General features: G+C 35.4%; 1 protein-coding gene across 1 annotated transcript in view; it reads right to left on the bottom strand.

The window, feature by feature from the left end:
- The window catches only part of EPHA6 (EPH receptor A6), a 927,780-nt gene that overhangs the window by 139,183 nt on the left and 771,617 nt on the right, over nucleotides 1–16,980 (bottom strand). The window contains exon 13 of the mRNA XM_061133941.1: nucleotides 1,135–1,196. Within this exon, the coding sequence (XP_060989924.1) occupies nucleotides 1,135–1,196 (62 nt within the window). The remainder of the gene's footprint in view (nucleotides 1–1,134; nucleotides 1,197–16,980) is intronic.

Raw genomic sequence — 16,980 nt, 5'->3', positions numbered from 1 at the left:
CTCTATAATAATTAGATGATTTTGCTGAATTCAGCTTCTAGCATTGAATCTGGACACCAAGTATAGTCAGTGTAAATATATCATTACTGTTAATATTGAGATCAGTTGGAAGAAGAAGGCATGGAATAAAGAAAAATGAATGAAAATGGGATAAGAGAGAGAGGTAAGATGCACACAGACTGTCCAAATAACACTGTGCAAAAAATGAAGTGAAGAATGCTTGAGATCATTTATTCACATAAAAAATGAAGAAAAAACATATAACACAATTCAAATAGCAAAAGTCAGCCTTTTTTATAGAAGAAAATTGGCTATGTCTCTGTAGATAAATATATATTAAGGAATACAGTGACATGCACATATGTGACCTCTGCTGGGGTGAAAAATATTTAGTCTTGTGATTATTTTTTATATTTGTATTTTTCCCATCAATAAATATTTTTATAGCATATTATGGTTTTTTAAAATACCAACAATATCATAAATACATTTTGAAATATAACTTCATGGTGTCTTCTTAGCTGTGCTATTTTGTACTACTACATAAAACAAATGAGTTTTGTATATGCCACACTGTCAAAGATAAGTCACTTTAAAAAGAGTGCTTAAAAATTTTTTGTTCTAAAATAAATATCAGACAGAGGTTAATTCTTTCTCGTTTTGTTTTCTAAATAGCCAAATGAACTTAAGATGATCAAAGCTGATAAAATCCATCTTCTCATATGAACTTGAGTCATTATTGGTAAGTATACATCAATTTAAAGGGTTCAGCACTATATATAAGGCATAAAATATCTTGCTAAATAGTTAAATATAATAAAGCAAAACGAAAGGCTATGTGAAGCAACTGAGTTTCATTAATCTCTTTCTTTATAATATCATTTGAAATATGTATATTTGATATGGAAAGTCAATTTATAGGAGAAATCAATTATATTATCATGTGTATATACTTCTCCACCTCAGTAACTCTAACGTATCACACTATCAGAGAAATGCATCCTAGAGAAATTGCTGCTATTCTTCATGGAAGAATCCATGAATAGCATTATGGAAAAATTAATTTATGATAAATGTTTTAAATCTAGAACTCAAAACAGCTCATTTAAATGCCATCAGAAAAGAACACCTCACCCGCAAAAAGGAGTCTAGGGATCCATTCTCCATATATTCCACCACAATCATTACTGGTCTGCCTGCCAAAAGAGCAAGAGAATATATAAGGATTAGAGCAATTACAGAAATATGTGATACAGTTAGAGATTTCCAGCTGTGGCAGCTAAATTATTTGTATATTATTAGTAGGACCTTCATTTTTCAACATGCTTCTATAAATACTAAACATACACAGTTCTCCATTTTTTATAGCATTATTTCCTTTGAGTTCCTAAAAAGAACGTGAATTACAATATGAATTACTAAGTAATTAAGCATTTCCTTTTCTAAAGCCCTGCAATCACTTGTTTAGATTATGTTGTCCTGAGCTCTTCCTTAAAAGACAATGAACAAGCTGAAGTCAGAGTTTAAGTAGTTACTGGAACTGCTCTGGCAGCTCTGGTAGAACTTCTCGTCCAGTGAGGCAGTAATTATGGCAGAATTACATTAGACTTAGCCTTTCCAAAATACTCCTAAAAGCAAAGCAGAAAGAAGAAATTCATAAATTCTCTTCAAGAAAGTATAAATCATCAGTCATAGTCTACTTTTAAGGGCTTTTAAGTAGAAAAACACCAGTAGATTGATGAATGCTACAAAGTTGGTGGGATTTGTAATAGTTCTTGATCATCTCTTTATTGGACATAAATTAGATCAACAGAACTATGATGGCAGTACATGAAAAGTAAATAACTCTGATTTCATAGTCTAGTGCAGAAGCTAAAATCAGAAGTTGAACATCATTTATTTCTTTTTTGTCATATCTATTTGCAATTGTTACAGTTCCCAATATACCTCTATTAGATAGAACATTCAGCATAAATAGCTGTTTTCTTTTTCAAAGAAAAGAATCTATTTGTTCTGCCCAATTGCCCCAGTTTAAAAGATAAAGTCATTTTAGGGAGGGAAAATTATATTTATCTGAAATAAACATGTATGACATATTTGCTTTTTACTTCTATATTTCTCACTTCTCATTGGGATTTTTAGCAATTCAATCTGCACTATGCACAGAGATTTTCCTCAGGAGCACAAAGAAGGTCTGGAAAGAAATTATGTGTCCCAATGAAGGAAATATTAGATCTCATATTGTAATTCATGTCCCTTTTATGAACTCAAAGCCTTAAGGGTTATAAAGGGTGACTGGAACAAATTAGTACAATGTCTGCAAATGCTAGATTTTACATTCGAATCTGTATTTTAAAGAAAGATGTGCTAAAGGTTAAATGTAGTAATAAAGTTCCCAATTTATCATGCATAGAATTAGAATCCAAAGAAGTTTCCCATTTGGGCAAATTTCTATAATGTTCCTTAAAGTCATTAATTTCACCCAAATACATATTTAAAAGAACTTATCAGAAAATATTGTGGTCAAATGAATTGTCAGCACTACTGAAGGGATCTAGAAGATTTGGGCTTTAAATCTGAGAATCTGTCATGAAATCCTTTATTTGGCCATTGATTTCAGAGAGCTTGAAGACAGCAGCTGGATGCACACACTTGATTGGCAAGGTGGAGAGAATAAGAGGTCATTTTTATACTTAAATATAAAAATTATGAACTCAATATTCCAGTTTGAATGATAATGGATTATGGATGTTAAGAGAAAACCTGGGTTACTACAGTGACTGCCCAAGTTCTTCTTTTCATAGCCGCACTTTTCCATCTTGACCATTGCTGTCAGAGAAACATATTTATTTTCTAAAAATATATTTTAAAACACATAAAAGTATATGTTTTAAAAACTGACATTCCCTATTACCCAGAGAAACTGAGGCATAGAAAAGTAAATTATTTGCCCCAAATCCAACAGCTGGGAAGTGGCAGTATCAAGCAGTCTGTCTCAGAGCTTAAGCTCTGACCTCTCTGCCAAAGGTACCCCTCAGGTGTGTTTCATAGATCAGAACGGTAGGTCCCATCCTGTCAGTCAATCCTCCCCGGGGTGGAGTGCACTGCTCCTAACTAGTCTTCATCTGCTGGCCCATCAGCTGTCATTCTTACCTACACCTGTTCAGTCCTGCTTCCTTCTCCCTTTCTTTTTGGTGTTCTCCTGCCAGGATTACCTCCCAACTTGTTTCCTTCCCTAATCATACCTCACATCTCCCTGGAATTTATATACTGTACCCCTTCCGTGAAAGCCTCCCACAGTGACATTTCCTATAGTTGCATTCCCATCCCATCTATTGTCTGCATTAGGAAAAGTGTTCCTGGTTTTGTAGTAGGTTGTTTTCCCCTCCACCTTCCCATAGATGCTTTGTCTCTCTATTCACTGGATTTCTGAAGGTCACCTCCCATAGAGCTAAGCAGAGTAGGTACTTCATAGAAACAAACCAATTTTTCTCATAATTTTCACAATTCCTAAGAGACTAACACCGAACTATTTCAGCAAGATTCTAATCTATGTGAATACAAAGTGCTTTGAATTAGTTCTGTCTATAACTCCTTGGGAGATAACTTTATACAATCTTAAAACTCATCAGTGACAAGTTTCATCTTCCCATTAAAGATAATAAAGTATCAAATGAAGACTCCCCTGGTTTCTTGTAAATTAAAAGTTTCACACCTGAGTGTTGCGACTTTTGTATTTTGTTCAGTAGCATCAATTGAAAGCATGTGTTATTAAACTAAGGCATTATTTTTTTAGCATACTGATGGTATCTAACCTGTAATTTGCTTCCTAGTGGTTTTCGATAGGAAGTTAGTCACACTGTGAAGATTACAAGTTTACAGTCCATGATTACATTTTATAATCAAGAAAATTGATAAGTATAGGGGAAATTATCAAAGTTAGGATGGTATTCTTCAAATATGAGGTTAGGTGAGAGAAGTCTATTGTTTACAGTGCTTTTTCCGTATTATTGTTCAGTTCAGTTCAGTTCAGTCACTTAATCATGTCCGACTCTTTGTGACCCCATGGACCACAGCACGCCAGGCCTCTTTGTCCATCACCAACCCCAGGAGTTTACTCAAACTCATGTCCATTGAATCAGTGATGCCATCCAACCATCTCATCCTCTATCGTCCCCTTCTCCTCCTACCTTCAATCTTTCCCAGCATCAGAGTCTTTTCAAATGAGTCAGTTCTTCGCAACAGGTAGCAAAAGTATTGGAGTTTCAGTTTCAGCATCAGTCCTTCCAATGAATATTCAGGATTGATTTCCTGAATCAGTGTTATTGTTAAATATGTATAAATTAAATGTTGTATTTTTGCTCTTGGAAAATACATTTGGATGTGATTCTTTTTTATATTAAATATTTTCAAAATATTTCAGCTTATTTCCATTTTCACAGTTTAAAAAAATTATTTATTTACTTTGATTGGAGGCTAATTACTTTACAAAATTGTAGTGGTTTTTGCCATACATTGACATGAATCAGCCATGGGTGTACATGTGTCCCCCATCCTGAGCCCCCTCCCAACTCCCTCCCCATCCCGTCCTTCTGGGTCTTCCCAGTATCAGTAACCCTAAGTGCCTCATGTTGCAGGATTAACTCAGTATTCACATTGCACTGAAATGAATGGATAAGCTCCATGGTTCTTGAATGTTAGTCATCCCAAAATTCCCAGATCTTTTTTTAGAAGCCTTACCAGTTAAAGAGTTCTCCATAAACACTTCTACAAGTCACACGAAAAATGAATTTCTTTGGTTTTCCTTCATGAATAGCCCAGATATTGTTACAGATATTTTTGAACTGCATTAGAATCAAGATTCTATAAGAAATCACTTATATTCGGAACACAATGAATCACAAAATCCAATGTCACCTTTTTCTGCTATAGAGACCAATAATTTTCTTTAATCAGGACTTTTATAGACGATTAACTAATGAATCTTTTTCAAATTTGCAGCTTAATACATATGATGACTTTTATACAGGAGGTATTGAGAAACCATACAATAAGGCTATTGTTAAAGGAAATAAAAGAGAGGTATTCTTTAAATGTCAGGGAAATGTGGGGGCAACTACTTTGGGAGCGAAAGTGTCCCCCTATTTTGGCCTCAGAGAAGACTCTGAAAGGAGATTATAGATTCAATATTTTCATATAAATAATGAGTTTTTGATGGATGTAATATATCAGCTTGGCAATTTCTCATGTACAGTCAGTATTAAGAATCTTAACAAATCTCAACAACCCTAAAACTATTACAGATTTAAATCAATGGTAGTTTATTTAGCATCATATAGCGTCCACATTTTGTCTAATAGATAACAAAATTTGTGATAATAATTTGGATTGACAACTAGACTGTATTTGTTCCTCCCAAGTTGTAATTTAGGATTTCTTGAGCCTGTTATTTATTTCTACCACCCTGTTTCTGCTGTACTGATAATGAATTATAATTATAATCTCAAATTGATTTGATAACAAATGAAATTGTTTTCTTATCCCTCTAAGGCATTCAAAGGATGTAGATGACATAAATTTGAACATTATATATTAAATAATTATTTTCATTCACAAGATAAGAACTAAAATTGGAGGACTGTTTTCTTCTTAACACTGTTGTCTGATGATTATCAGATCACGTCCTAAATGAATCGTATTCTCAGTGAATTCAAATACAAACTTAAAAAATTTCCCTTGAACTTTCTTTTCCTCCTCTATTCCTGTTTTGATTAAGATATGACCATGTATCTAATAACCCAGGTTTGAAACTCTGTTGTAATACTGGATTTTCTACTTTATCAAACCCTTCTTAGTCCATAAGTTATTAAGTGGTGCTGACTCTATACAAAATCTATTATCACTGTTCACACTCTGCATTTGTTTTCTCTTGCTTGGCCTATTACAATAATCGTTTATTGGTTGTACCTGTTAATGCTTACATAATCGTTATTTTAAACATTCAGCAATATAGCAGATATACATATTTAAGTGCCTACTATGCATCATGTACTCCTCTGGTTTCTGGAGAAACATCTCCAATCAATACAAGATTCAGCTCTCAAGGCGTGTATAGTGGAAAGGCGGATGGAAATAAGTAAAGAATAACTATAAAGAGCTAAAGACTGTTTTACATATTGCATTGTTTCTTCAGGATTAAAGTCCAAACTGCTTGGCAACTGCATTCCTTCTCAGTCTCTCCTCTCCCTTTGTCTCCTTTGGTCTCGTTTACCACCCTAGTTCTCCTACCTCCTGTTTTTCAAATTCTCTAGGGAACTCATCATTCTCTAAGAATGACTTTACTTGTACCTTCCTCTTCTTGGAAGAGTGCCTTCTTACTCTCTTCATTTGGTAAAGTCATATACCTATTTATCTAAAAAAAAAAACCAGAAACTTAAAAACCATCTCCATTGTCAATTCTCCTGTGAATCACTTTTTGTTTTAGGGAGATTTGATTGTTTACTTTCTATTTTGTTTACATTTAATCAAGCAATTATATAACACTTATTAGGTATGACATTGATACTAACTACACAGGTGTCTGCCTCCCTCTCTAAAATGCCACTGAGGTCAGGACTAGTGCTTAATATGTCTCTGTAAGTTCACTATCTACATTTTGCACAGAATGTGGTATAGACAAGGTACTCAATTTTTTTTTTGACTGGAATGTCAAAAGGAATACACAAATAAAGATGTTTTCTAAGAATAATTCTAGACCTAGAGCAGTTACTGAAATGACAGAATGTCAAATCAATGGACTTTAATTCTAAATTATTTGTATTAAGGGGATGACAGAGGATGAGATGGCAGGATGGCATCACCAACCTGATGGACGTGAGTTTGAGCAAGCTCTGGAAGTTGGTGATGGACAGGGAAGGTTGGCGTGCTGCAGTCCATGGGGCGGCAAAGAGTTGGACATAACTGAGTGAATGAACTGAAATGAACTGAATTTGTATTATGAAAATATGGTTTTGAACAGAAAAAAAAGCATAATTCCAATTTCAGCTATGCTACCTTCATGATCTTGGGCAAATTATTTTAGTTCTTTAGCTTTTGCATCTATACAATGAGGATAATATTACATATCATATATAATTTTTCAGAGGAATAGATGAAAAAAATACAATTGACACAGAGTCTGACAATAGCTGCCACTCAAAAATGTTGGTGTACCTTTACGTTCTTTTCCTTTTGGGTATGGTTACTTATTTCCCCTTATTATCATAATTGTTCATTATACAGAAAAAATAGTTTTATAAAAATGGACCATTCCCATATTTTACTGTACTTTGGTGTTGATATAAAAATTCTTTTATATCTTTCATAGTTCAGTTCAGTTCAGTTGCTCAGTCATGTCTGACCATGTGCGACCCCATGGACTGCAGCATGCCAGGTTTCCTGTCCATCACCAACTCCTGGAACATGCTCAAACTCATGTCCATTGAGTCGGTGATGCCATCCAACCATCTCCTCCTCTGTTGTCCCCTTCTCCTCCTGCCTTCAATCTTTCCCAGCATCAGGGTCTTTTTCAATGAGTCAACTCTTCGCATCAGGTGGCAAGGTATAGGAGTTTCAGCTGCAGCATCTGTCCTTAAAATGAATATTCAGGATTGATTTCCTTTAGGTTGGACTGGTTGGATCTCACTGCAGTCCAAGGGACTTTCAAGCTCTTCTCCAATACCACAGTTCAAAAGCTTCAATTCTTTGGCACTCAGCTTTCTTTATAGTGCAACTCTCACATCCATACATGACTACTTGAAAAATTCTACCTTTGACTAGATGGACCTTTGATGGCAAAGTAATGTCTCTGCTTTTTAATATGCTGTCTAGGTTGGTCTAAACTTTTCTTCCAAGGAACAAGCATCTTTTAATTTCATGGCTGCAGTCACCATCTGCAGTGATTTTGGAGCCCAAATAATATAGTCTGTCACTATTTCCACTGTTTCCCCATCTATTTGCCATGAAGTGATGGGACCGGATGCCATGATCTTAGTTTTCTGAATGTTGAGTTTTAAGCCAACTTTTTCACTCTTGTCTTTCACTTTCATCAAGAGACTCTTTAGTTCTTCTTCACTTTCTGCCATAAGGGTGGTGTCATGTGCATATTTAAATATCATTCTATAATATAGAGTTTCTGCATGAAGTAGATTCTTACTCCTACCTAAAAAGCCATATTGTGTTTTCTGTACTCTATTTGTAGATTTCTGCCTCTATCATTATATCTTAGGTTACTCTGGAATTGCTTTTAGTCTTAGACCTGTTTGAAACCTCTAAATATGCATAATAACCATTGTTATTTTTGTTCAATGCTTTCTCTTAATTGCTTTACTTTGCTTCTAAAATACAGAAGTGATCCAAATACCTTTGGATTAATGCTGAAGAATAAATTATTTTATTCTGTTATAAAAAAGTTGAGCAGAAATTAGGAGGGTTTTTTGCATTTATGAAAACAGTATCACTTCTGGATTTTAGAGTAAGTCAAAGATATGAGGCTAAAGAAATGAAACATAATTCTCTCGACAGTTCCAGAAAGCAGTGGCTTACCATCTGTATCGATTAACTTCAGTAACATTCAGTACTGTCTTTCCTTCCACTAGAGATTACATATGGGCAAAAAGACACTTCTCTTTAGCTGGAAGGGTCTTGTTGACAATGAAAGTTACTACCAAAGATGTCTGATTTAGATTGTGGTTTCCAAAGTAAGAGACTAAGCATATTGTAAGATTTTAGTAACATTTGAGTTAAGAATGGCTTTCTTGATTTTTTAGCACATCAGCGCATATAAAAGTAATGTTATAATAATCAAATTAAAAGCATATGCATTGAAATTAGTTATTTATGACTTTTAGATTTCCTTCTATTGTGAAAGAAATAATTGATTATATAATAATCCATAGTTTAATTAATATTGGGGTTTCCTTTGTGGCTCAGTTGGTAAAGAATCCACCTGCAGTGTAGGAGACATAAGAGACCCAAGTGTGATCCCTGGGTCAGGAAGATCCCCTGGTGAAGGAAACGGCAACCCACTCCAGTATTCTAGCCTGGAGAATCCCATGGACCGAGGAGCCTGGTGGGTTACAGTCCATGGGGTGCAAGAGTCAGACATGACACTAGGCAGCAACGAACAATACACACCAGAGAATCCTTATAAACCTGTAATACTGTGAAAGGTTCAAAACAGGAAAATGAAACGTGTGCTACGTTCAAAGCAAAATTAAACTGCATGTCAAATAAATTACTTCAGATCACTTTTGTTCTTGGTTTCTTTCTGTGAAAACTTTTTCTGTGTGTAATTTAAAAATAGATACTACATCTAAATCAGAACATAGGTAATAACAACTGACTTAACAAATAAGTTTGTCAACATGCTGGACATTGCTCTAAGTGTTGTGCATGTGTTAACTCATTGAATCCTCATGCCAGGACCTGCAGTGAGTTTAATCACCAGTTCAATCTAACAGATATGATTACAGACGCACTGAGAGTTGAAGAAACCTGTCCAAGGATACACGCTGAGAAACTGGCAGAGCCAGGGCTTGCAGCCAGGCAATCTGGCTTCAGAGTCTGAATGCCTGGCCATCTTGTCATACCCCCAAATGATATTTGGGTCTCCATTAGTAATTTAGAGAACATGAAACATTGCCCCAAATCTCTCTGTGCCTCATCTTAGAAACACAGCCTGGAAACCCAGTATGGACTGTTCACTGTATTGCTGCCAAAGATGTTTTGTCCTTGAGAAGTTCTAGGATTTTAAAGCCCCATAAAGCTTATGATAGTCTATATACAAAGGAAGTGTGTGCAAAGGAAACTTTTTGGGACAGCCTGTAGATTTTGCTTCCCCCATCTCCTAAACATCAATTTATGATAATGATCTTAAGTTTAATTTACAAAGGAGTGTTTTAAGAAAGAGTCCTGAAGCTCTGAGAAAAAGATGTCATATTTTCCAGTAGTGTTTTAAAAGCCGTGCCCTACTCTGGCTTCCAAAGTGTGTTACGATTATATAAATGATCAAATATTCAGTCTTTTGGTCTTTTATATGATTCACTAATCAAAAGAAAATCAACAGAAAATTTAAAAATCACACAAACCTCTGGACAGAATATATTTAATCTTAACTGCATTGGTTATTTATGGTGAGATTTTAATTATAATGGCGAAAACATTGTTAAATGAATCAATGCTTGTTTGCTCTGTAGTGTCTGATTCTTTGCAATGCTATAGATTGTAGCCAGGCTCCTCTGTCCGTGGGATTCTCCTGGCAAGAATACTGGAGTGGATTGCCATGCCCACCTCCAAGGGAACTTCCTGACCCAGGGATTGAACCTGGATCTCCTGAGGCTCCTGTATTGCAGGCTGATTCTTTACCACTGAGCCACCAAGAAAATCCAAATGACTCAAATATATGATATAAATTAAACTACCAGCTACTTTTATTTTTTTCACCCTCAGGAAAGTTATACTTACTTTTTAATCTTTTCTGAAACTCTTACAAATAATTAAATGTTTTTTAATGTTCAATTTTGCTAAACACATTTCTGTAAGACCTCTGTGTATAGAACTATAAAAAGCCTCGTGCCACAGGGCGACTTCCACTGTGCTTCGTCCTATAATGCAAGAGAACAAATGCTGAGATGAAATGTGTTTTACAACAGGGCTGGTCTTTCCCCACCTTTCTATGTTCCAAAGTGGCCCAGCAGCCCAGGAGAGCAAGCGTGGTGCTCTGTGGGAAGGCAAGAGGCATTTTAGCAGCTCGATTTATTTTATTTCCCATTAAGGTGAAAACACCAAACCAACAATCCCAGTAGAAACACAAAGATTAAATACTGACTCACATGGAGATTAAGCTTTAGTAGACTGTGCAAAATTTTTCAGAATGTTTCTTTCTGAAAAGAAAATGGTTCTTGGATGAGTCTTTTGAAAGTGTTGATAGTGTCTTTGAATTGGACCAAAATAGATGGTACAGTTTGTAATAATAAAACATGAACGTCTCTAGGGCACAGATATATGTTCTCAACTGATAATTTAAACTGTCATATCTATAAAGTCTGGATTTTTAAGACTGAAACTTATTCAAATGGTATTTAGAGAAAAAAAGCATTTATGTTAATTAGAAAGCAGAGGTAAAGTCAAAGGCTAAAACTACTTAAGGAATCTGAAAATAGAAAAGTAAAAATAACTAGTAAAATAGACCTGGAGATTACTTAAAGGCTCCTTTAAGATTTTTCATGTTTTTCTGACAGGAAAAAACAATTGAAACCATCTTTGAATGTTCCAAAGAAAGTGAAAGTGAAAATCGCTCAGTCGTGTCTGACTCTTTATGATCCCATGGACTATACAGTCTATAGAATTCTCCAGGCAAAATACTGGAGTGGGTAGCCTTTCCCTCCTCCAGGGGATCGTCTCAACCCAGGGATCAAACCCAGGTCTCCCACATGGCAGGTGGATTCTTTACCAGCTGAGCCACCAGGGAAGCCTGTAAATGTTTGAGTTTGATATCAAATGCACCCTGGCCTTTGTTTCTTTTTCTTTTAAATGCACTGTCAATCTGACATGAAGATGCTGCTGCTCATGATGTCAGTTAAACAGAACTTTATATACAGAATATTAAATTTTTAATAATCTGAAATTCTTCATCGATGGACTTCAAGGGGAGCCAGAAACTTCCTAAAATTACATACAAACACTTATTTATATGAGTATATATCAATTTTCTTAGAAAAGAGAGCCTGTTATTTTTGGCCAGAAAACAAAGTATAATCCATAAAGAATCTGAGTCTATGAACTGCTTACCACAACAACAGAATCATCTGACAATAGGAGTTCTTAAACCCACAGACTGTGCAACAGATTAAAGTTGTTACAGACTGAATGATACTTGAAGGTTTGAATTACACCTTCATTTTATATGTGGTCCCATCCTGACTTTTCTTTGTTCAAATGATACTTTCAAGTTGTCATCCATAAATTTTAAATCATTTTCTAACCTTTTGTGTATTTGTCCTCAGGAAAGCCAAAGAACCAAAAGATGACATACACACTCTTTGGAACTCACTGACCTTAAGCAACAGAGGAAGCAGACCAAACACAAATCTTAATGTCACCTGGCTAACCTTTCTTGCACTGGTTTTGGAATATTAGAATAGATAAAGGAGTCCAAAATGGCAGTGGCTAAAAGATAGACAAAGAAAGGGGAGGAGCCTGTGAAAAGGGAACAAAGGAAAAATTCCTGGACCAGAGTGAGAACCTCAGGTGAAACAAACAGGTCCCCTTCCTGGCTAGCCCTAGTTTGCACAGCGCCGGCCAGGTGGGAGCAGACAAAACATATGAAAAGAGGGAGCCAAGACTGGCTGAGGCCTCTCCTGCGAGGTCAGCTCACCTTCATGCGTGGGGATGAACTTTCTTCACCAAATAAAACTCTGAGCTGTAATGAAGTGGTAACACTGGTCCGCCATTTTAAATCTTTGTTGCAGTGAGCCAGAACGGAGGAAATTACACACCCTCCCGACATATCCTATCAATATATGCCAAACAGTGTTTTAAAATAATTCTAACCTAGCAATAACAGTGTTCCAAACACTGTTGTTTAAGGGGGTTGTTTAGATGTTTAACTAGAAATACAGCCACGCGTCACCTTTCTTGTGCTTCTGTCAGCTGGGTGTGTTCTCTTTGTCATTTAATCAGTGACTTTCTCTTCTCTATGCCTTTCCTCAAACCTGAAATAGAATAATCTTGTTTTTTTTTCCCTGATCCTACCTCAGAGTCCCTATCCTAGTTTCAAATAGTTGCAGTTTACAGAATTTCCTTTTAAAGTCTGGAGCTGAATAAACTTTCAAGGAGGAGAGTTGTCTAGGAGATACAACTGTGCAGAAAGGTATTGAGTAGGACTTACTGGGGCTTGAAATCAGACACATGGCAAGGAATAAGAAACCAGGAGTTAGGAATCGAGATGAAGCTTTCTCTTACCACACACAGATTCAAAATTTGCATTTTGAATCATTTATTCAGGATTTTACTTTGCACATTTAATCTAATTTAATTCATTCCTATTATAATTAGCTCTTGGTTTAAGTAGGTACAAACAAAAACACTCATTCACATATATCTTATTAGGGGAATTGGCAACATTTTTAGCCACAGATATATATAAAATACACACCCTTCAACCAAACAAGAGTTTGTTTTTTCCCCCCTTGAAGACTTCTTACTTGAAATGTAAACCACCGTCTCTTATCTTTTATGTATATTTATTACAACAGTATTTTTTAAAGATAAAATAAAGAAATTTGCCATAAATACTACCAAAAAATATAAAAAGAATAATCATTCACAGGAGAACTTTAGCAAGTAGAAATTTTGTCAGAAGGGATTAAGTTTTAAATATCCAATTGTAGACTGAAAACAAGGGTACTGATTTTTTTTTTTAGGATGCCTGAACATATAAAGAAACAGAACGGTTTACTTTGATTTTTCTAAACTGCAGTTTGTATTGAAAAGATGTATACTTTTCCATTGTTGATTTCCCTTGACAAACTGAGTTCATACCAATTTTTCTTAACTCACTGTATATTCCTTCAAAGTCTGCCATCCAATCTTATATATTTACATTAATGCCTTTCTGCAGTACTCTATATGCATCAAAATCTGATAATATATTATTCACTAGATCCTAGAGTCTCTGCCACTTCAACCTTACTTATTTTTCCTGGCTTATTTCTAATATCTAAACTATATGCCTTCTCAATAAAATTTTTTTGACAGGATAATAGTGCGTGCAATGTTTGCCCTGACTCCAGATAGGATTTCACATGAAATATGGAAAAGAAAACACTGATAATCATTGCTAATATACTTCAAAGACATTTTAATATTGACTTGGCACTGTTAGGCCATTGCTATAAAACTGGTCTAGTTGGATCTGTTATTGGTTTATAGAAACTTGAATTGTGAATTCATATCTTAACAATTAACTAGTCAGGAGACAGCAGTGAAGATATGAAAAAGTCTGGTTACTTGAGTATAAGGCTCATCCAAATCTCTTTCCAAAGGTAAAAAATAAATGATATTAAATATTACTATTAATCATATACCTAATGATTAACCTCAGATATGCAGATGACACCACCCTCATGGCAGAAAGCAAAGAGGACTAAAGACCTTCTTGATGAAAGAGGAGAGTGAAAAAGCTGGAGTAAAACTCAACATTCAAAAAACAAAGATCATGGCATCTGGTCCCATCACTTCATGGCAAGTAGATGGGGAAACAATGGAAACAGTGACAGATTTTATTTTGGGGAGAGCTCCAAAATCACTGCAGATGGTGACCGCAGCCATGAAATTAAAAGACACTTGTTTCTTGGAAGAACGGCAGTGACAAACCTAGACAGCATATTAAAAAGCAGACACATTACTTTACCAACAAAGGTCTGTCTAGTCAAAGGTATTGCTTTTCCAGTAGTCATGCATGGATGTGAGAGTTGGACTATAATGAAAGCTGAGTGCTGAAGACTTGATGCTTTTGAACTGCAGTGTTGGAGAAGACTCTCGAGAGTCCCTTGGACTGCAAGGAGATCCAACCAGTCAATCCTAAAGGAAATGAGTCCTGAATATTCATTGGAAGGAATGATGATGAAGCTGAAGCTTCAATACTTTGGCCACCTGATGTGAAGAACTGACTCACTGGAAAAGACCCTGATGCTGGGAAAGTTTGAAGGCAGGAGAAGGGGAGGACAGAGGATGAGATGGTTGGATGGCATCATTGACCCAGTGCACATGAGTTCGAGCAAGCTCTGGGAGTTGGTGATGGACAGGGAAGCCTGTTGTGCTGTAGTCCATGAGAGTCAGGCATGAATGAGTGACTGAAGTGAACTGATATACCTAATAATTGCAAGTCTGGTGTTTGAGTCCTCATGTGTTCACAGTTGTTTTTTAAACTGACTCAGAGTAAACAGACAGGAAGTCTCACAAAATCGGCAAAGCAAGGTGAATAGAGCTATTTACCCCATCATTTACCTTGAACCTAACATATGGCATGCAATGGAGAAAAACTCAGGTTCAGTTCAGTCGCTCAGTCGTGTCCGACTCTTTGTGACCCCATGAACGCAGCACACCAGGCTTCCCTGTCCATCACCAACTCCTGGAGTCCACCCAAACCATGTCCATTGAGTTGGTGGTGCCATCCAACCAGGTAAAAATCCCAAAAAAGGTGTTTTATATATAGCATTATATTTAAAGCATAGGTAGATAAACTGAGTTGGTGTTTCAGAAGAATATCCCCCAACAATTAAAGAGTTTCCAAACTAACCACAAAGGAAGTATTAGGAAGACCTTCAACATTGATTTTTTTCTTTTAGAATTTATCTGTTTCTAAATTCCACATGTAGACTGCTTTCTGTGATTGCTGTTTTCTGGACTTTACTCATAATTAAAAAAGCTTCTTAGTTTAAGGTATATATCTGAGTTTGGCCTAGAATCTAATCTATATATATGAATTATTTCATTAATTAAAAATAGCATCAAGTCTTCCACAATGACAGAAAACTATTAGAAAAGTGTAAGGTAGAATTTTTGACCTAATCATACTCAACCCCAACATAAGATATTATCTTCTGAGCATAATGAATATGCCTTTATATTTTATAAATAAGTTTTCAAGATACATTGTAATGTTTGGATCTTATGTAAATTTAAGATGTCACATGATGTCAGAGTTATTGCTGTAACAGAGAAAATTGGACCAGTGCATCTTCTGAATACTATTACATCATCATTATTAGTGAATAATTCTATTTCTCAACAGCTTCATTACTCTGATTTTCTTTGTTTATTGTAAGCATATGAAACCATCAAAAGTGTAAAGGTAGAGTCTGTCATAAGATGAGTCATCAGTCTAAGCCTCTATGTATAATCAATACACTGTGGCATATAAAATGTTCTATCTTACTTTCAAATACTGTTTGACTACAGAAATAAATCAAAGGAATAACGAGGTAGAGAAAAGAGACCAACTTATCATTGTAGATTATATATGGATGATATATTTCCAAGAGGGACATTAATTCAAGGAGATAGAATTTGAATTTAATAGGGAGGAATACAATGGGGAAGAGTTTGATTAAAAAAATATAAGTTCACTTATGTCTTTCTATAATTATTTTTCCTTTCTTTCCCCATCCACTTTGCTTGTCTTAGCTCCCCTCCCCACTCTTCCTGCCTCCTCTCCTGGGATTTTCTTACTTCACTGAGTGACTACTATTTGAAAAGCACTACAATAACATATGAATATATTTGGTATTCAATTTTCAGCCCATCACTTCCTGGTGTTTTTCCCTATTTGAAACTAAGAATAATAACCCTTTACTACAACTCTTCTAGAAATGAGAAGGGTCATATAAACAATTGACAGCCATTACATAAATACAGATTTCAGACTTGCCTGCTTTCTGGTACTTTTGATTCAGTGATTCTTTTATTATTAGTGTAAAAACACTGCAAAAATATTATTCCTTAATAGAATAGTGTGACATGAATGCAAATAACCTATTTTATACAAGGCATAATCATGTATCTCATTTAAATTTGATTAAGGGTGTAATTGGGAACTAAATTAGCACCATAATTAGAACAGATTTTGTGATTCTTTGAATGACATAGCAAATATCTATGAGACCCTAAAAGTTCTGCAACATATAGCCAATTGGTAGAAAGCAAATTAATTTCTGCCCAGTAGCCATTAACCTCTGGCCAGCACTTTAAAAGTACCATGATTCAGGTTAAAGGAAGGAGTGCTTGGTGTCCTCAAATGATGTCTTAAACCCGAAGAGTCACTCAGCTAGTAGGTAGCAAATAAAGGGTTTACTTTTTTTTTTTTTTTAACATGAAACAATAAAAACTTCTCATGATCATTGCTTCACCCTGCTTTACACAAAATTATACAGTAAATTC

This window comes from Dama dama, chromosome 31 (assembly GCF_033118175.1).
Source record: "Dama dama isolate Ldn47 chromosome 31, ASM3311817v1, whole genome shotgun sequence".
NCBI classification, from domain to species: domain Eukaryota; kingdom Metazoa; phylum Chordata; class Mammalia; order Artiodactyla; family Cervidae; genus Dama; species Dama dama.
Note: the sequence above shows the minus strand (reverse complement) of the source record. Positions and strands in the feature narration are given on the sequence as shown.